The 20,738-nt window shown below is 45.5% G+C and overlaps 1 protein-coding gene across 12 annotated transcripts in view; it reads left to right on the top strand.

Annotated features, from left to right (window-relative positions):
- The first annotated feature begins 997 nt into the window (after positions 1 to 997).
- Positions 998 to 20,738, top strand: part of EPHB1 (EPH receptor B1) — a 355,934-nt gene continuing 336,193 nt past the window's right edge. For 8 of the 12 annotated variants that reach the window (XR_014157203.1, XR_014157204.1, XR_014157205.1 and 5 more), the window contains exon 1: positions 9,328 to 9,813. Coding sequence is in view for 3 of the 12 variants with exons in the window: in XM_081864474.1 (XP_081720600.1) it covers positions 9,741 to 9,813 (73 nt within the window). In the remaining 9 variants the exon portion in view is untranslated. Of the gene's footprint in view, positions 1,126 to 9,326; positions 9,814 to 20,738 lie in introns of those variants that run through there. The other 4 variants (XM_081864475.1, XM_081864478.1, XM_081864477.1 and 1 more) reach the window with 3 other exon arrangements.

The following is a 20,738-nucleotide window of genomic DNA, read 5'->3' as shown; positions in this document are numbered from 1 at the left end:
CATGGCACAAGGATCTTCTTTGGGAAAACCTATATGCATAGGTCAGGAAGACTAGGTAGGAGCCAAGCTCAGCTCAAGCTGAAAGTTTAGAGGGAGCAGGGGCAGTGGGGCAGTTGCAAGTGGAACTGAGACTTCCCTTCTTTTGTAATGTTCAAGTTCTGAACAATCTCAGTAACCTTGGTCTGACTGGTGGTATATGCAGGGGTGTAGGGTGGGGGTGGGGTGCCGGGACAATTGCTCCAGGAGCATGTGTGTGTGCGTGCGCTGCTCACACTGGGACTGGTGTCGCTCCAGCAGTATCTGCATCGGCAAGAGCTGGGCTGGCACATGGCGGGCTCCATTCGCCCACTGTGCCCCATGCTCCAGTATGTGTACCCCAGGTACCCTGGGTGCCATGAAAACATGCTCCACTGCTGCATGCATGCATGCATGTACTTGTTTTGCTTGAAAAATAAAAAGAACAAAGCTGTCAAGGAGATAAGCAACTATGCAACCTTTGGAAGACATCTGAAGGGAGCTCTGTATAGGGATGTTTTTAATGTTTAATGTTTCATTGCATTTTTATATGTGCTGGAAGCCACCCAGAGTGGCTGGGGCAACCTAGTCAGATGGGCAGGGTACAAATAATAAAATTATTATTGTTACTGAGAAATAGCAACCTTGGGGGTAGGGACCCTTTGGCCCTCCAGATATTGTTGAACTACAGCTCCCTTTACCCTTGATATGTTGGTTGTGGCTGATGGGAGTCTGAGTCCAACAACATTTGGAGGGCCACAAAGGAAGGGTCCAGGAGGAACCTCAGATTACAAATGAACCCCCCAGAATGACAGGATGCAAGAGGCTGATAGAGCCACGTTTCCTTCAGCAAAGTGCCTCATGCCAGCAAGTTGTCTCCCAACCAGTGTGCTTTCAGAGGCCTTCATTTTCATGCTCCCTTTTGTACATATTTGGAATCAGACTGTCACCTGTTTTCCTGACCCAAATTCTCTGCCTTCAACAGCAGCAGGTGCAGCTTGATTCAGCACAGTGGCAACGTGATGGGGGGAAAAAGCCGCCTGAGTTTCTGCATATCATGTAGCTTGTAAACGCAAAGCCTATGGTGGAACGATAGTAACCAGCTGCCTAGTGAGTGCTTAACCTTTAGTAATACATCTGCCAATAGGATTGTCTATGTGTTTTTCAGGGATATGCCTGTTCATCAGCATCTTAGAGGTCAACAGCCTTAGAGAAACTTCTTCCAGACGAGGTTCTGTATCACTAAGGATCTTGGATGCCTGTGGCGGGTGAACTAACTCCAAAACATAATAAAAAACAAACTGCTTTCACCAGCATTTTCATGCAGAGGCCACTGGCAGAAACAGTTAGTGCATCACTTTATAAAATACTTCAAATGTCCCTATTTATGGTCAGCTTAGGCCCAGCATCAACACCTGGCACCCCAGGGCAGCTACCAAGTTCACAGTGCTGCAACAAAGCCCACATTGGGTAGTTGGGTCTGTGAGTCTCCATTTTAATTTCCCATAGTGCCTTGTAGTAACAATATGCTGGGTCTGGTCTAGAAGCTCCAGCTGATGGTGAATGCAGTGGCTACACCACTAATGGGGGCAGATGACTGGCAGCCAGTGACACCTGCACTGGCTCTCCATATGCTACGAGGCCAGGGTCAAGGTTCTCATATTCATACTGGGGAACCTCCACTTATGTGGGATGCACACCTTCTGGCACACAATGCCTTTCTTATCAGAGGCTCCCATAGGACAGGGCTTAGGAGCATCACTTTGTCAGTATAAATAACATTGTGTTCTGTCAGCATGTGAGGATTTAATTGCAATTCTAACCTGCCCAGCGGGCATGTAACTCATAGATAGGATCACACTGTTTTCCATTTGCACAAACAGATTGTATTTCTAAAGACAACAACTTTATGAGTCATATTACTTTCTTGAGAACTAACCTGTAGTTTTCCTTTGTTTGGAAATATGAATCTCAGTTGGATTGCAGCTGACCTCTTGCAATACTCACGTTGTCCTCTTTGTTGTTGTTTAATGTCCTAGCCTTGGCAAATGCGCCATAATTATCTTAATTGCACGTTTGCACTTCAGAGTTCTCTGTTATAAAAAGATACACCTGGGACCAGAAATGACAGGTTGTTTGCCAACTGTGGCATGGACAATAGCTGACTAGTCTCTCTTTTTGTTTAGGACTTTTTCTTCTATTCTCGGGGCTTATGCACATGATACAAGATTTAGAGCAGGGAGGGAGCTGTGGCTCAGCAACACTTGTAGGGCCAAAGGTTCTCCATCCAATCAACAGGACAAGATGTTTGGTGGGAACCTCATTAAATGGCTCCCAGTCCTGATCATCTCCAGCTGGTGAGTTGTTTGATGCTCTCCACATCGCTGCAGCATCCACCAACTATCCCTGTTGTCGCTTCCTGGAGAAAATCATTCCACTTTGCAATGAGAATTGGTATGGTAGCTCACCACTCTAGAAAGCATTTCAAAGCATCACCCACCAGCTCTGTCCACAATGAGCCAAGTCAATCTTAGTTGCACATACATTCTCAGCAGGAGTTTGTAGCTGCCTTCCAGCCACTGACCTGCTGCACTTTGCTGTGCTTGCTAATACCAGTACACAGTACTTTTTTTCTAAAAAAAAAAAATATGTTTAGGGGTACTCTCATTTTGACTCAAGAAAAGCATCATTTTGTAGTTCCAATCAGGAAAAATAAATACAGTAAATGGACAAAAGTACAAAGAACATGCATTACACTGGGAAAGGAAATAAAGCCGCTATCGGAGGTGGTAACAACGAAACTGACCAATCACTGTGCTAGATTCCAACTCCTACTTCACACATTAAATGCTCGCTTCCGTCTGAGACTCAGCAAACACCATGACAGGAAATGAGGCCGCCATTGGCAGTAGCAATGGAACTGACGATTCACCATGCTAGAGAAGAAACTAAAAAAAAAATAACATTTTAAGTTTCTTCTCCCATTAGATTCACAAAATGTTTAGGGATATGTGTACCCCTGCACCCCCCCCCCCAAAAAGCACTGGCAGCAGAGCCAGATTTAGGTTTGATGAGGCCCTAAGCTACTGAAGGTAATGGGGCCCTTTATATGTCCAGGTGTCCTTTGTCAACAACAAATTGTTGCTGTTTTTTGTGTTGAATATATGCTATATGGTATTTTATGGACCTAATAGGTATCTAAAGCCATTTGCACATAACAAAATATGTATTTTATCAAAGTAATTGTTGAACTGAAATACAGTTAAGAAGAAGTATATTAATAGTGAAATACAATTAAGAAGTATATTAATAGTGAAATAATTATTAAGCTCTAACTGTTGCTGTATGCAGGTTTTATTTTATTTGTTTTTTATCTTATATTTTGGAAATGTACGTTCAGGTTTTTTTCCTTTAATTTTTTTGGGGCCCCCCAAGAGAGTGGGCCCCTAAGCTATAGCTTGTTTAGCTTATATGTACATCCAGAATTAACTGGCAGTACAACCCAAGGCATCTGACAATAGCACCAGGCAGTTAGGAACATCTAGGTCTGCAGGACCAGTCCCCGCCCCCCCTGCCCAAGAGTCAATATTTTGCAGTAGGAATTCAAACGCATACTAGAAATCTAGGTGTGCAGAAATTACCAGTAAGTGTTCTGTCATCCTGGTGCAACAAATGCATTCTAAGATATTGTACTTTGTGCAGTGTGACTGAGAAATGCATGGAAAAGTGAAGAATGTACAAAAGATTAAGGGGAAAACATATAAATACCCTATGAGCAAATCAGGATGAATTCACATTTCTATAAACTTCCAGCAAACAAATCAGAATGAATGCTCATCGTTAAACCTAGTTTAATGTGTAAGCTATGTGCAAGCAAATTGGGATAGAAGGTTATCTGGAGGGGCCTAAGGTCAAAATGAGACATCCTGGGAGGAGGCTAAGGTGAGGTGGAAAATGGAGGGCAAGTGAGGAGAGCTGCAGGGGCTGAAGTGTAGAAACGGAAAGCAAGCAGGAGGAAGGAGAAGGGAGTGCAGTAGATGAAGGCTACTTTCCAGCAGGAGGAAAGGCACAGGTAGAGGCATCTCCTACCTGCTGCCCAGAGCCTGACCACAAGCAGCTCCCTCGATAGCATAGCTCACCCAAATGAGTTCTTTCCCCTGAGAGGTGAGACAAGAAGCCAAGGAAGGTGAGGTTAGAGGGCTGTTGGAATGGGAGTGGTGTTGAGGGATGAGTGTTTGGACCCCTGGGTGCTCACTTGTGGGGTGCCTCAGGGCTGTGTCCTCTCCCCCATGCTTTTTAACATCTACAGTGGTACCTCAGGTTACATACGCTTCAGGTTACAGACTCCGCTAACCCAGAAATAGTACCTTGGGTTGAGAACTTTACCTCAGGATGAGAACGGAAATCGTGTGCCAGCGGCGCGGCTGCAGCGGCAGCGGGAGGCCCCATTAACTAAAGTGGTAGCTCGGGTTAAGAAGAGTTTCAGGTTGAGAACGGACCTCCAGAACAAATTAAGTTCTTAACCCGAGGTACCACTGCAAGCAGATGATACCCAGCTCTACCTCTCATTTAATTGGTGTATGGGGTTCGATGGCCGTCAACGGATTGAGGTGGAATCCTGACAAGACATATGTACTATTTCTAGGGGACAAGGGGCGGGGTGGTGTGGGGGAGTCCCTGGTCCAAAATGTGGCAACTGTGCTAAAAGACCAGGCATGCAGCCTTGGGTCAGTCTGGAAGTGCATGGAAGTGCAGGTTTATTCTGTGTCCAGGGCAACTGTCTGCCAGCTCCACCTGGTGCAATGGCTGGGACCCTACCTGCCTGTGCACTGTCTCACCAGAGCGGTGCAAGTTCTGGTTATCTCCCACTTGGACTATTGCAATGTGCTCTGTGTGGGGCTACCTTTGAAGGTGACTCAGAAACTATAACTAATCCAGAATGCGGCAGCTAGACTGATAATTGGGAGTGGCCACTGGAACCATATAACACTGGTCCTAAAGGATTTTGTTGGGAGCTGCCCAGAGTGGCAGGGGCAACCCAGTCAGATGGACGGCATATAAATAATATAACAACAGCAACAACAAGAGCATCATCTATCTATTCTGCCCATTCCAGTGATGCAACTAGGGATACACAGAATCTGGAAGACATTTAAAGTTGTAGGCCTGCTTACTTATTCTGCAAACATGGAGATGCATGCATGCAAATACACACACATACACACTCTTCCTGAGATAGAGTGGAGGCAGGTGGAGGGGGGCGAGATTCCATTTGCATGAAGCTAAAATCCAATGAGGTGACTCTACATTGTGAGGGCACATCATTTAGAAGCCTTGGAGAGGTGAACTGAGCTTGGAGAGGGTGGGAGTCAGGCTCTTGCTGTTTGCTCCATTTTATTTATGCATTTTGATTGAACAGAAAGCATCTAATGTCTCTCTATCACCATAAAACACATGTAAAGACATAAAATATCACCACCCTGTACAGCAGTAGCTGATTTAGTGGCATCCTTTCCCTTCTTCTCTTAGGAGGGGCATGGGAATCAAGGTACACAACACACATATTAATAAGGAGGCTTGGCTCAGCCTGTGATCTGTCACTCCCAATCTCCCATCTCCAGTCAGGCTGCCCTCTGAAAAGAGAGAGGGGGGGGGACCCACTCAGATAGCTCCTCCATGTTTCCTCACTCCTACAGCCAGGCTGTTTGTGTCTGGGATTGAATTACCTTTTTTGTATTAATGGCGATGGTGGTGTCGATGAGAGTAAGCATAGCTGTCAAGTGTCCCTTATTTGAAGGGACAGTCCCTTATTCCAGCGCCATGTCCCGCTGCTGTCCCTTATTAATGGATGTCCCTTAAATGATGTCCCTTAAATTTCAAAGGAAGCATCTCCTCTCCCTGCCTCCCTGCCAGCCAGGGAGGAGGGAGGCTCCAACTGTGTTGCTTGGCTGTGTTGCTCACCCAATAAGAAGTCTAAGAATGACTGGGGGGTGGAGCTTGCATGCCTTGTGTGTGGCTAGTTAATGCAAGCTGAGGAGGTTTTTGAATGCTGGACGCCATTTTGTTGCACATGCTGCTGCAAACTTTGCAGTGCAAAGCCAGGCCGGGGAGCCATCTTAAGTTGAAGCTGCATAGGCCTTGTGGTGCATGTGATTCAGATTCTATTCAGTTGAACCTTTGGTTACAAAGTTGGTAACCAAAGCTACCAGCATGAGTTTGACCAGACTGCAGGAGGACAGGAAGACTGGAGTGCCTGGAACAGGTGAGGCTGCAGGTCCCTTATTTTGGCTGCTGGTCCCTTATTTTCAAGGCTGCTGGTCCCTTATTTTCAAATCTGTAAGTTGACAGCTATGGAGTAAGTGATTTCTGAACATTTCACTTCTGCCATTGGAATGCAGGGCAGCTCTGACTTGAAGTGGTCAAAATGTAACAAAACACTTCAAGCACAACCTGTGCCACAACCCACCCGAAAAGTGCGCCAGCAATTAGAATCTTGTGCGGTGGGAGAAACAAACCAAGATCCTTGACGGAGGCGGGAGGGATGACACTTCCAGATGACCTGTTTATTGAGCATTAAACATGATTTGTTTCTAGGGAGATTAGATGGACATTGACTATTTAACAAGCATTCATTTTGATTTGCTTGCAGGGGGGTTAATGGTGCTGCAAGTGTTATACCACACTTTCCCATGCATTTTCCTTACTGCAAAAGTCTGATCTTTCGGGAAAGCAGGTTCATTGCGCAAGACCTCCCAATCAACTTTAAACGTTCAATCTTAATTTGTTGGTATGTTATTGAATCCCTCCTGAAAAGAGTGGCAGTCTTTTCATTAAATATTCTAAAACATAACAAGAAAAACAATTCATTAACATTCAACAAATAAAAGCAGTATGAATTCTCAGTGGCATTAGTACTAGTGATCTGCAGAGGCCTGAGTGAACAAATACATTTTCAGGAGGTGGTGAAAACTCAGGTGGGAGAATATTCCACAAGATAGGTGCCACAACAACAAGAAAAAAACTCTGTGCTGTAGCTACTCAGTCTGCTTTGGAATCTGAGTAGAGCAGGTTTCCCTTCCATCCCTAGCCTGGCAGGAGTTTTGCTGACCCAGGCAAGCAAAAAGTGAGTTAAGCAAGGTTGCAAACTCTGGTTAGGGGCATATGCACTGTGTTGTGCTTTTAGCCCTTTGCACTAAGCAGGAGTGCCAGCTTGGCCCTGTGAACATCTGTGCTCAGGGTAGTGGGTGCCATGCAGTGTGCATGGCCCTGGCATCAAAATTTGTGGGTGCCCACCCCCTCCTTGGGGAATTTTGTGGGTGCTCGGGCACCCAGGGCCCCAGCACCTATGACATTAAGTCTGCTGAGTGTTTCTAAGTGTGCTTGGTTAAACACACTTAGAAATCTGCTGAAGTTTCTAGCTGCATCCAACCAGACATGCTTAGGAACCCTCTGCATACTTGCACATTCCTAGTGCAGAGCTGCAGAGAGCAGCCTGTGTGTCTGTTGTGATGCTGATGCATGGTTGGCAGGTGTGCTTCTGCCCCTGCCTGTGTGTCCAAACACCTGAGCATGCCTTTTTGCTCAGCAACGAGTCGTCCCCAGAGCTTCAGCCACTTTAGTCTGGAAATCAATTGTTGGGAGAAAAATGGGTAACAACATTTTGAATATCAAACAATCAAACTGGTTTTGTGGCTGCATTGGGGGCACCCAGCCAGATGGGCGGGGTATAAATGATACTGAAATATACTCAGAGTCGAGAGTGGATTTCATGCTCTTTATTCAGCTCATAGTGGTGAGGAGGAATGGAAGTTCCCCCAGAATGCCTGCTTTATATACATTATTTACACAATGGGCCCGACATGATTGGCTAATTCCGGGATTCTCTTGTAGGCCAATCAGGTTGCGGATTCCCTTCCACCTGGAGCTGGATTGGGTGGCTCCTGTGGACCAATCAGACTGCTGCATTCTGAATCCTATTTTTCTAGGACCAATCAGACTGCTGCCTTTTGGATCCTATTCAACTCAGTACATAACAGATATAAAAACAACAACAACAACAACAACAACAACAACGCATTGAGCCTTCTCGGTGGTTGCATCCTGTTTGTGATGTTTTCTCCCAAAAAGCACAGTTACCCTTTCCTGCAAGAAGCAAAGACATTTTTATTTCCCCAGGCTTTAAAATGTATTTTTAAAGAAACACAATCAGATAGTATCCTTCTGGATATCATTTGATGGAAACCATGGGAGGGGCACTGGCATACAGTTCCTGCTTGTGAAGACAGGATGGTGGACTAGTTCATCCAGCAGGGCTCTTCTCCAGTCCTCATGATTTGTGTCCTTCATGTCCTTTCCCCACCGAATGAATACACATATTTTTAAAACTATTGTTTAGCGTAAAGTGGGTCTATTTCTATTTCTACTGTAAATTGTCCTGTGATCCTTGGATGAAGGGTGGTGTATAAATTCCACAAATCAATCAATCAACAATAATTTCTATAGAACTTAAAAAAAAGAAATCAACAAATGACAGCTATCCCTATAAACTGTATAGCTTGTTAAAAACCAGAGATGTCATCTTGTGATCCTCATAGGCAAAGTGCCTTGTGTCCAGTCCAGATGTAATTAAAATCATTAAAAAGCGAGAGAGAGAAAGAAAAGAGACTTTGGATCCCAAGGGTTATTAGTGGGATTAAGATGGTCCAGGGCCAAGCTTCGTCAGCGACAGCAGCAGCAGGTTCAGGAAATCTCTGGCTCTGGAGACTAGGATTAGGCAAACCCTTCCGATTGTCTGGATATTAGTTAGCAGGCAAGTTCTGCCTTCATCATGTTGCTCATGTGTTCTGTTAGGTGGAATACATTCCTGCGATTTTCCGTTGATCGCAGGGACAAGAGGAATCTTTCAGAAAGGCAACAGGAGGCCGCGAGGGAGCGCGCTGTAAACAAAAGCCGAACGCCGCTGAAGATATTTAAATAGGTGGCTTCTCGTTAGCTTAAAGGCAGGGGCTGCTTCTGCGTTCAGCGCCCCGAATTAATGCTGCATCAGTGGAAGCAGGAGCGCAGCGCTCCCGATCAGCCACTAGGGGCCGCTCTTCCCCTTCCTTCGGCGCCCTCTCTCCCTCGTCCCTCGCTCTCTTCCCTTAGCAAAAGTTTTTCTAAAACTAACAATACCAGCGGAAGGCAGCGCTCGCCGCTGATTGGCCGGGGGATTTTTGCAGGTTGGGTTCCTTGATTGGACAGGAGCTGCCGGGGGTGGGAAGAGTGTGGATGGTACGCGCGGGTGCGGGGGGGGGGGGGGGAGGCGGGGAAGCCTCTCTCTCTCCCCCCTCCCTCCTTGCAGCCTCAGTGGCTGATCCAGTTCTCACTGTACACTTTACTACGGCTTGCAATGTGACACTAAAATATACACTCCCTCGCTCTCTCACGCACACCTCACACACACACACACACACACACGCACGCACCCACCCAGACACTCGCACATACCTTCACACACACACACACATATACACAGACACGCATGCACGCACGCACACACGGACCCACGCGGGCGACGGGGCTGTAATCCGGAGTGGAGATCGTTCTCTCTCTCTGTGTGTGTGAACGGATCTAGATCGGTCGCTGCATCTCCGCGTCTGGTTGAAGCGGAGCCCGCGGAGCAGCGGGAAGGGAACTAAGCGCAGTCGCCCGACGAGGAGCTATTTCTCCGCGGGTGCGCCCGCATCATGGTTGGCGCGCCCATGCCATTGGATTTTGTCGTGCTGTTCTGCTGGGCATCTGCGATCGCAGCCGTGGAAGGTAAAGTCGACGGCGGCGGGCGAGAAAACTTTTGGGCTCCGTTGGGGGCGGCGGCGGAGGCGGCTTCTCAGGACGCGCCCGCGGGGATCTGCCTCGCCGAGGCACCTTCTCCGGGAGGAAGGCAGGGCGGCGGGCGAGGGGGACTCCGGGGAGACGAGCGGGCAGTGGAGGCTGGGAAGCGCCTGGCAGCCCGTCCTGACTCGCCAGCCAGAGGTTGCAATGCAGCTTGTGGGGCTGGCTGGCTGGCCGGGCTCCGGGGGGCTTCGCAGCCCCCGGCCTTCCCTCCTGCCTCCGTGGCGCGCAGAGCGAAACCCTTGGCCGTCGAGCAGCCTGGCGTGGCCCCCGAGGGCAGGTCGGGCTGCCGGAGACGAGGAAGGGTCCTCGCTCCGCCCGCGAACGGGAGGTGCGCAAGCGTCTCGCTCTTGGGAGACGGTGCGCATTTTGCGCCTGTGCCTCGCCTCCTCGACGGGCGCTTCCCCACCCGATATTCGGGGAGCTGGCCGCTTGTGTGCGCGTTTGTGGCGGGGGGAATTGCAGAGGAGAACCCGGGCGGGCATGCCTTGCCAATGGCTTTTGACGCGGAAGTAGCGCGGATGCTCCGCGCGCGTGCCTCTTTCGAGGTGTCGCTTAACGCGGGAGTCCGCCCCGGCAGATCGCAGTATATAACCGAGCTAGACAATCGCAGGAGCAAAGAGGTCATTTGAGAACCGAAGACCCCGCGCTTCTCACCCGTGGCTGGGGCGTGTGTGTGTGGTGTACAACCTGTCACAGCCCTCCTTCCCCCACCCCTTGAATGAATCAAGCCATAAAGCAAATCTTGGCTCCTAGAATCCGTTTTCTGCTGTATATAGATCGTGGCTGGGAGTTTACACACTCATTCACACAAGGAACGAGCAAACCCTCAGTTTTGTAGAGCGAAGGGACACCCGCGAAAGAAACTTTCCCACTCCCACAAAGGAGGTGTGTGTGGGGGGGGAGTGGTTCAGGGATTTCACCAACCTGGGGAGGAGTGGGGAGGACATCCTTTGGTCTCCATCCTTTGGTGATGAGCAACTTGTGACCCTTTGCATCAAGCTGCCCCAATCTAGTTCGGGGCATCTTTATGAAGAGTCACTTCGGGGTCCACAGGACAGTACTAGGAGGAGGAGGAGGAGGAGGGTGTAGTGCTGTCAGTCATTCCCGCTAGGATGATGAATGACAAACGTGACCATTCAGAAGATGTTCAGCTGGTGCAATTAAATGGAACCATGAAACCGCTTTAGCTGCTGCCTGGATGCAACAGGGCAGTGCAACTTTGGAAACCTTGCGGTCTAAAATCCTTGCTTTCTTAAACCCCGGGAAGCCTGTTAGTCTTACGACGGGGACCATCTTCTATAAATAACACCGTGACTGTTTTCTTTTCTTAAAAAAACCTCCAAGTCTCCTCTTTTTTTGTTGAGGGCGGCAGTGATCCACCTTTTAATCCCCGCCTTATCCATGATGTAATTGAGGGATGAGATTAGCCGGGAGAAAAGCACTGACGATCTTTTCCTTTTCAAAAGACAAATTCCTTCTTGCACTGATCTTCTCCCAGCTGGTTGTCTTTGCAGGGGCTTTTTCTTTCTTTTTAAAAAATGCTAGGTTCAAGGGAGGAGGCTGCTGCCTGCTGGAAGCACCGTTTGTGTGTGTGTGTGTGTGTGTGTGTGTGTGTGTTGGGAGGGACGGGGGCTCTGGACCTTGCTCCCTTCTTTGCTGCTGACAATTAGAAGCTGGCAGGAATGGGGGCGATTTTAAGGAGACACAGCCCTTAAGGTTTAGTTTAGCAGCCCAGGCTTAGCTATTTGTATTGATTTTGCTTGCCAAGAACGCAAAGTAGGAACGCTAATGATGCTTTATTGCAACATGCGTATTCAACATTTGGGGAGAGAATAAAAACTGTCTACTGAAGGCGATGAGATAATAGCTGCTTAATTTGTGCTACTTCTCTCACTTTTTTATTAGTGTTTTGAATTTAGTGGACTAGAGAGGGAGAGGACGGGGGTGTGTGAGAGAAGGCATGGCTAGGATGTGGCGTAGCTCCTTAAAGACAGAGCCTGCTTTACATGGCTGAAATTTCATTGGTATTATTTCATCTTAGACTTCTGCAAGAGGTGGGATAATGTTTTTGTGAGTAGGTAGGGTTTGATTTTTTTTTAAAAAAAAAACAACAACAACAGCGGCAGCAGCAGTAGCAGCAACACCCACAAAGGAGTTGCACAAAGGATGTGTTACATTTCATAAAAGAAACCATCCTTTGCATTTTGCCCTACGATCCTTTGAAACACTGTTTCTGTATCACTTTCCTCCCCATTGTTTACCTACCAAGTATCTCCTTGCTGTGTTATTTTTGTTTTCGTTTTTCCAAATTCACACTTCTGGCTGCATTTTCAAAAGGCATAGAGTGAATTCACGAATGGCAGGTATTTTTAAGAGAGTTCAAGACAGCCTCTTTAAAGTTGCAGATAAACAAATACGTATGCATCCTGTAAATCAAGTTGCTGTTCTGGCGGTAAAACAACCTCTAGTACCCTTGTTCCATTGTGCTATTTTGCCACACGTAAAGCTGGCCACAGTCTGGTCGTTGCACTGCCTTGCATGCATGAACAACCTCTGCTTCAGTACGAAATTATGAAGGGGTGGTGGCTCATTTTCTTTTAACCCCCCTCCCCTCTTCACTTTTTTTTTTTTTTTTTTTTTGGTTTTGTTCTGGAAATCTCAGGAGTGCACAGCTCAGCTAACCCCAGGGCAAACAGCTTTGCTTACCTAGCTAATTCCTAGTAACCACAGTGAGGAATGGCTTAAATCCCAGCAAAGCAAAAAATGACAATGGCTGGGAGTGGCAGGGGCTGTGCCACATGGTTTCACAATACCTGCACCGATACTTGGGATTTAGGTTGGTTTATGGATTATGGTATTGGCTGGAATGCTATTGTCAGGAGTGAGGGGAGGGAGAGATCCTAGACAATGGGTGAGTGCTAATATGCACTATGGCAAGACAGCTTGTGGCAGAAGAGTGTCTGTTAAAGTTTGCAGAAAACACAGGAGCGGGGGCGGGGGGGGGGAGAGAAGCGTGACACTAAATATTAAGTTTTCAAGCCAGGCTGTGATTTCAGGACTTGATACATTCTGACTATTGAAATTAATGGGGAATTCTCCAGAGGCATTGTGAACATTTTCCTATTTCCTTTTGCATATGGGATGGGGGCGTAGTCAGGGACGAGCAAATCCCCTCTAGCTGCTTTTTGTTTTTGCTCTCATTGTTAAAGATTTTGGTGTTGCCAGTGCAGCGTTGAAGTGAAATGGACCAGTTTTCCTTCAGCATGCAGTCTTTGGGGATAATGTATGAGTAGCTTAAAAGTCAAATTTTGTCAAAATGCAGGGATGATAGAACCACCAGCCTGTTTCACACATGCATATAAATCACCTTGATTTCTCAACACTCATCTTCTGCACACTTGATGACTGGCAGCTGAATGTGTGAATGGACTCAAGTTGAAAAGTGTTTCATTTACATATGTGTTGGAGCAGGATTATAAACACTATTGGCCTAGTCCTAGGATGTTCACTGCGAATGGACACCACACTGATAGTTCTGAGCCCTAATGCTAAGAGGGCTTTTATTTCTAATGGTTGCTAACTTTATGTGGTGGCTAGAGGATGGTATTCCAAACAGGGTGCCTCCTTGTTAAAGTTTCAAAGGATAATCTGGGACTTCATAATAGCAGCTCAACTGCAGACTGGGTGCCACAACCCAGAAGGCCCTGCCCCATGCACCCATCAGCTGTACCTCTCATACAAAGTATTTGCTGTCATGGACAAAGAGTGGGTGGGCAGATTCATGTGGGAAGATACTTTTTCCAGATATCCTGGCCTCCAACTGTTTAGGGCAGAGTTGGGGAACTTGTAACTTTCAAGATGTTGAGAGAGGACTGCAATGCCCATGATCTTTGATAATTGACCATGCTTGTTGGGGTTGATGGGAGCTGGAGTCCAGCACCATTTGGGAGTAGTTCACTGATCCCCCATCCATAGTTTAAAGCACTTTTAATTGCACTAAAAAATAAAATAAAAAACCAGACCAGAAGCCAGTAAAGATGGTACAACTTAAAAGTCCCATACTCCTGTGAGGCTTTTCAAATGGAGCGTATGTGCCTGTACCTGTATGTATGTACACACATACATAATTTTATTTGTGTTCCGTCTTTCCACAGTTCAAACCATGCTCAAGTAAAGATGGTACAACTTAAAAGTCCCATACTCCTGTGAAAACTTGAACTGTAGCAGAGTAACTGGGGCTCTTTTGATAAAATCTACCAAAGGATACACAAGAACAGTTTCTGAACTCACAGACCTGTTTTTTTGTATACTGGGAACTTAACTGGAAATTCCTGTTTGACATTTTTATTTCAATTTCCCCCCAGTTGCCTATATAGCTTCTTTTTCTCTATAACAATACACTAACAGTATTTGATTTAACAAAATAAAAAAATTCCTTCCAGTAGCACCTTAAAGACCAACTAAGTTAGTTCTTGGTATGAGCTTTCGTGTGCATGCACACGAAAGCTCATACCAAGAACTAACTTAGTTGGTCTTTAAGGTGCTACTGGAAGGAATTTTTTTATTTTGTTTTGACTATGGCAGACCAACACGGCTACCTATCTGTAACAGTATTTGATTTGATTGTGTAATATTTTCATTCTTGTAAACATTATAATTTAAAAAAGAAAATCTGAAAAAACCACACAAATAAAAACTTTATAAAAAGGAAAGCATTGCATTTAAAGTGACCAATAAGTTCTCTCTGTGGTGTTGAATCAGTGATGGTCCATTCTCACATGCATTCTATCCTTCTTTAAGTCACCAAATGATGAACATTCATGAATGAAGCCCATTGAAAGAACACTTATGGGAATGTTTTTATTAGGTACTTTAGTCCAGGCTTTGGGAACCTGTAGCCATCCAGATGTTGTTGGACTCACATCAGATGCAGCCAGAAATGAATTGCATCCAATGTGTTTAAAACATAAGCATAAGATAAGATACATTATAATAGCAACACCTGCAGTTTATAAAAAATACACAAAGCTCTGCCCGGCAACAACCCAAATCGTGCCCAATGGCATCTTTCCAATTACTAAGAGGTTGGCAGGCACACCAGCTTCTGCGTGAGATCACACAGTGTGAGGTGGCCTGATGGGGCCCTTTGCGCCCTCTGAAAGGCCCAGCGGGGCTTGTTGTAACCTTGGGAGGGCCCACTGGACCCCACTGGAGTTGCAGGAGGGCTGACAGGGCCTGTCTGGCTGCAGAATATTGAGGAGGCCTGGCCCCCGCCTCCCCAATCGATGGTGCATCTGAAGGTTGGCAAAAGCCTCTACTGTCTAGTGAGCCGGCCCCTTTGTTGGTTACCTCCTCCTCAGAGATAAAAGGTATTTTTGTTGTTGGGAAGGGGAGGGGTAGTTAGTGGCAAAGGAGACTGGCTTGTGGCACGGGCAAAGATGAATCCTATTTTATGTCAGCTCTAAATCTGAAGAAATCTAGGCCCAACTCAAAATTGGGTGAGGCTTTTCAAATGGAGCGTATGTGCCTGTACCTGTATGTATGTACACACATACATAATTTTATTTGTGTTCCGTCTTTCCACAGTTCAAACCATGCTCAAGGCAGCTTCCAACATGAAAAAATACATATCTACAACATAACAAAATAAATAAATAAAACATTAAGAAATACAAAACCAAACTGAACAATTTCTACATAAATCACAACAAAATCTAAAGATACAAAATACCAACAGCAAACAAGCTGGCCACCAATACAAAACCCCAAACAAGATCCCAGTACACAGTTTGTACTCTCACAATTGCAATTATTCCCTCTTCACTTGCCTGCATTCATATAAATTTTTATACCCCAGTCGCTTTAACTGATTTGTTAGGGCCAACAATAAGTATATTTAAGTACATGTTAATTGGATGTATCATTTAGTAAAGGAAAAACAATGGCGTCAGGTCTTGAAACAGTATCCATTCCACTTCAAAAGCATGTCTAAAAACAAACACAAGGCAAGATGGAAAGTTGGTTGATGGATGACTGAGTTTATTTGTGGAAAATTGAGGCCCTTTGTAGTGGATGGTCTTATATCCTTGCACTCTCCTTCACAGGTCCCCCTGCCATAAGCTAAAGCCAGAGAACACCAGCAAGCAATGTTTTCCCTCCTTTGGGGAATAATGGGTTGGATTCAGAGAAATGCCTATGTAAGGGGGTTGGTAGAAGCTGATTTCCCCATCCTTTCCTTGTCCAAGGAACCCTCTCCAAAAGCCTCTCCCACGGGTTGGACCATCTGCATGAGCTGAGGAATGAGGGCAGAGGAGGGCAGAGGGGATCCCCCCAGATCAGATGAAGGCACTTTCTGTGAGCTTCTGGAAATGGGATGGGAAAGCCAGCTTTGTCCAGCTCCTTTCTCTGTGCTCTTTTTCCTGGATCCAGTCCCATGGCAGATGAAGTGCCACCCTTTCTGGTGACCAGCTAGTCACCCCAGCTCACTTGTAGCTCTTTCCTCAACTGGAAGAGAAAGGAATTGTTTACATGCATGGTCTCAAGTGTCTTACGTTCTCCATTTTCCTTGTGCAAGAGCAAGGCAAGATGTGCTCCCCCCCCCCTCTCCACATCCATGTATCTTGCTTCCCCTTCTGTGCTTCTTTGGGCTTGCAGTGAATGGGGCAAGCAGCAACATTGAAAGGGCCAAGTTTTGTTGGCCAGGAGCCACTAGTTGCTGACCACTGTCATCAAGCTATAACACTGGAAGAGGCTTAGTGGTTCATCTCCAACCCACTGCCCTAAGGTTTCTCAGACATAAGGCAGAGCCTGTGAGACGTTTCCAGTTTCCTCTTGAAATCTTTCAACAAAGGAGATACCACAGCTGCCCTCGGTGTCTCATTCTCTTATAAAGTAGTTGGATCCAGGCTACACAAGTGGAGCAAGGGCTTTGCACTTCACCGCCCAGATTTGCAGGGGCCTTTGGTTTTCAGATATTGTATGATGTTTGCAGAGAAGCCTCTTCACCCTTCTGTCAAGTGGTTTTGGAACTCATCGAGGCGGAGGGGGCAGATGGATGAATCTTCAGTGACATCTGGGCTGTTCCTTTATAGCCAGGAGAAATAGTGGAGCAGCTGAGCATGAGTGAAGTCGTCAGACTCGCTTGGCTGCCATTGATTTCGGATAGAATTAGGCTCACAAATGGTGCTTTTGTCGAGTTAAAGGCACTTAAGATTATAGGAGGGTTCTGTGTTCCTGTTAACATGATTGCAGTTATATTTCTTAAACTTTTGCACAGTCCCCACCCCCCCGGATTGAAATAGGAAGCACGTTTCATTTTTATGACCCCCGCCTTCAAGGTACACATATATTTTCTTGATCAGCCTTTAGAACAATTAACAAGTGTATTCCTTGCAAGCATGTGATGAAAGCCCATTGAATGTTGTTCCTGGGGTATCCCACCTTGCCCTTGGTTTGGGTTCAGGAAGAGGGCAAGAAAGCACATCGAACAGGTGACAGTTGGAGAATTTATTAAGTAGAGGGATAAATGCCCAATGCGGTTCAAAGGTATATCTTCTTCAGAGGTGCACTAGTTTTCTGTGCCAGCAAAGGACTCGCCTAAATTTCAGACAGATGAAACTGATATTCTTAGACAGAAATGACCCCTGTAGGCAATCCCATGCCCTCTTGTTCTCCAGGGCCTTTCTAAATACTTACAAATACAGGGCCAGTAGCTGCCTCCGGAAACTTAATCAGAGCCATTTGGTGCTGTCATTTGACTCACCTCTTGGCAATTGACTTGAGATGTGATGCAGCATTACTTCCAGAGCATTGCAGGACAAATTAGAATGGCTCAGCCACTGACAGCAGGTAAACATGAGGGGTGAACATGTGGTCTGGTAAGCACCTGAGGTGGCAAGCAAGTGGGGTGATGGGTGAGGAGGAAAGCCCACAAGGCGTGGGCAAGATTCAGCTCAGGACACCTGGCCAGAGGTTCTCAATGAGCTTGTATAAAAATGCAGAGGCTCTAGAAAAAAACTACTGCAGTTGAACAGTGGCCTGTAAACCAGTTAAGCAACTTTTGATCAAGCTCATGAGTTGACCTGAAATGAGTTTAGGCCAAATCCCCTGGTTTAGGGTTACAATTTGTAATTAGCTTTCTTGCTCTGTATCTTTTTATCAAGGGGTTGTTTTTAACACAGTACTCAAGTCACAGTTCTTCTGATCGCAACTCAATGTTTTATGGCTTTTTCTTTACGGCACATGCCACAGTTCATTTGCTTATGATCCAGAGTTATGTGGGAAAGGGAGGGGCTTCAAATAATTTCCAGAACCTTCTTTGTGCCTCCCTACACTGTCGAGTCCCTGTTAGGCCCTTGACAACTTTAATCATAACCTTCCGAAACTTGACAAAGAGGAACCTTATTATTTTTAGTCTATCGAGGAAATTACTTTGATAATAAAGCAATATCCTGGGAGAGATTTCCAATTGAAAGGGAGATTTTGGATGAAGTATGTCTGAGGTATGGTATAGCAATTTATTCCATCTGATTTGATTTGAAGCCAAATTGAGTGCCTCCCTCCAAGGTCCTATAAAGAAAACACCTTTTTATGACACTTATTTCATTCTTTTAAATCTTCCTAGACTCAGTTAGGATATTTTACTCAGTGAAGGATTTAGGGCTCTGTTTTAGAAAATCCTCTGCTTTACACATTCTTGGGTGTGTGCACACTAAATTCGATTTTGTGTGGGTCTCCACACAGGCAAGAGTGAATAACCAAAGTGTGAGCCGTCTTTTTCTCTTCAGCTTTACAGTGCCACTATAGTGGTGCGTCTGCCTTTATTTAAATTCCAGCATCGGCTGAGGGATTGTATGTTTGAATGCTACCTTCCACCCTAGCAGGTACACAGAAAAACTAGCATATCAGAGAAAGGGATTTTTCAGTTGTCTTTTCTGTCCTTGGCTAGTTTACTATGTTCAGGAAGAGGGGTTTGGGTTGTCCCCTCCTCCATGGGGGAGCATTCAGTCATCCATTTCCCCACCTGTAATCTAATATGGTTCCGTCCAATAAAAGCCATATAATGATTCTGTATCCCATGTCGATCGGCTCCTCCTTCTTTAAGAGCGCTTTATATTAAATTATTGATTCTTGTTGTACTCTCTGTGACACCGTGGAGAAAGTATTGATAGCGAGGCTCATTTATTTAGTACAGTCAAGATGAAATCATTTTCTATAGCAAAGCAGTAGATGAATCTTCCACTAGAAGGCATGTCATCTAGCACTCCAAACTGTTCTTGTATCCTTTCCCCCCAGGATTCTACTTCTTTGTACAGGAGTGCCTGTTTGTGTAGCACTTGAGAATGGCAACAAAAGGCCAAACTGCATTTCCATTTTTATACCAAGAAGCGATTATCAGCATGTTGACTGATCTGGTGAGTGCTGGTCCCACTTGCTTCCAACACATGCTAATACTGGCGTGCCATATCTTGGGTGTCTGCAGGAATTTTTCCAAGAGGGGAAAAGAGTAAATACTCCAAATAAACATACACCATGCATACATTCATAGCAGCAGAGAACAGAGCTACCATTTCTGGTAGATCTGGTGACAGTCTGGAGATGGGCCTGAGTAGATGTAGCATTTGAGAAATTAATATTCCAGGTCTACAGTATCCCTCCCTTGTTTCTCAGTATGTAGACTTCATCTGTGGATGGACCTGGCAAAAGAGAAAGTTTTTCTGCCTACAGGTGTGTCCCCAGTTTATCCTCAGGCTTCCTTCGTCTCCTCTAGCTTTTAATTAATTGCACTCCAGTGAAGTTATACAGTGGTACTTCGGGTTACATACGCTTCAGGTTACATATGCTTCAGGTTACAGACTCCGCTAACCCAGAAATATTACCTCAGGTTAAGAACTTTGCTTCAGGATGAGAACAGAAATTGTGCTCCAGCAGCGCGGCGGCAGCTGGAGGCCCCATTAGCTAAAGTGGTGCTTCAGGTTAAGAACAGTTTCAGGCGAAGAATGGACCTCCGGAACGAATTAAGTACTTAACTCGAGGTACCACTGTATTCAACTTGACTGTTCCTGTGTTTTCCTAAATAACTCAACACCAAGATAAAGAATATTGGACTACACTTCAGGGTTCAAACTACGCAGCTCTATACCCCACTAAAAATGGGTATAATAACACCTGGGTTTCTGTGCAGGACTTGTGTAACCCACATTTTCTTGGCCACAGTACTGCCCCCCGCAGAATGGATATAATAATTATTGGCTTTATGGGTATTTGCAATAGTAGAGTAGGCTTTTCTTTTAATGCTTACAAACTCAGGAGGGATGAAATGATATTTTAAAAATACAAAACAAATTCCTGTCATGAACTCTGTTGCTACCTTTTGTTTATGGGCACTTTTTGCCAATCATAGCTGAACTAAAATCATGTCTACTTGAATTGTTTACTATTAGGCAGCAATCATTATCCCACTAGGGGGAAATAAAAGGCTTTAAAACTGAACCAAGAAGTTTGTTCTGTGGACAATGGATGCATCTCCATAGCTTTTGCCAAATTTCTAATCTGCTTTCTTAAATGTCAACCACTAGCCTGATTCTATTCATTTACTAAAAAAGCACACTGAAAGAGAGGAACAAGCTAGTTTCTAACATAATGAATTAGCAGAATGGTACCTGTGTGTTTTGCCTTATATATCCAGTTCTGCATAATATTAGCATCTCTTAACTTACATGTGTAGATGCCAATTCTAAAATCATGGGTTTATGTAACTTACTCAAAGTAGGCCCATTGAAATTAATAGACCTAAGGAAGTCATTCCTTCATTTCAGTGGGTGTGCTCTGAGTAGAATACAACACAATTT

Source organism: Podarcis erhardii (assembly GCF_964252035.2).
Source record: "Podarcis erhardii genome assembly, chromosome: 5".
Lineage (NCBI taxonomy): Eukaryota > Metazoa > Chordata > Lepidosauria > Squamata > Lacertidae > Podarcis > Podarcis erhardii.
Note: the sequence above shows the minus strand (reverse complement) of the source record. Positions and strands in the feature narration are given on the sequence as shown.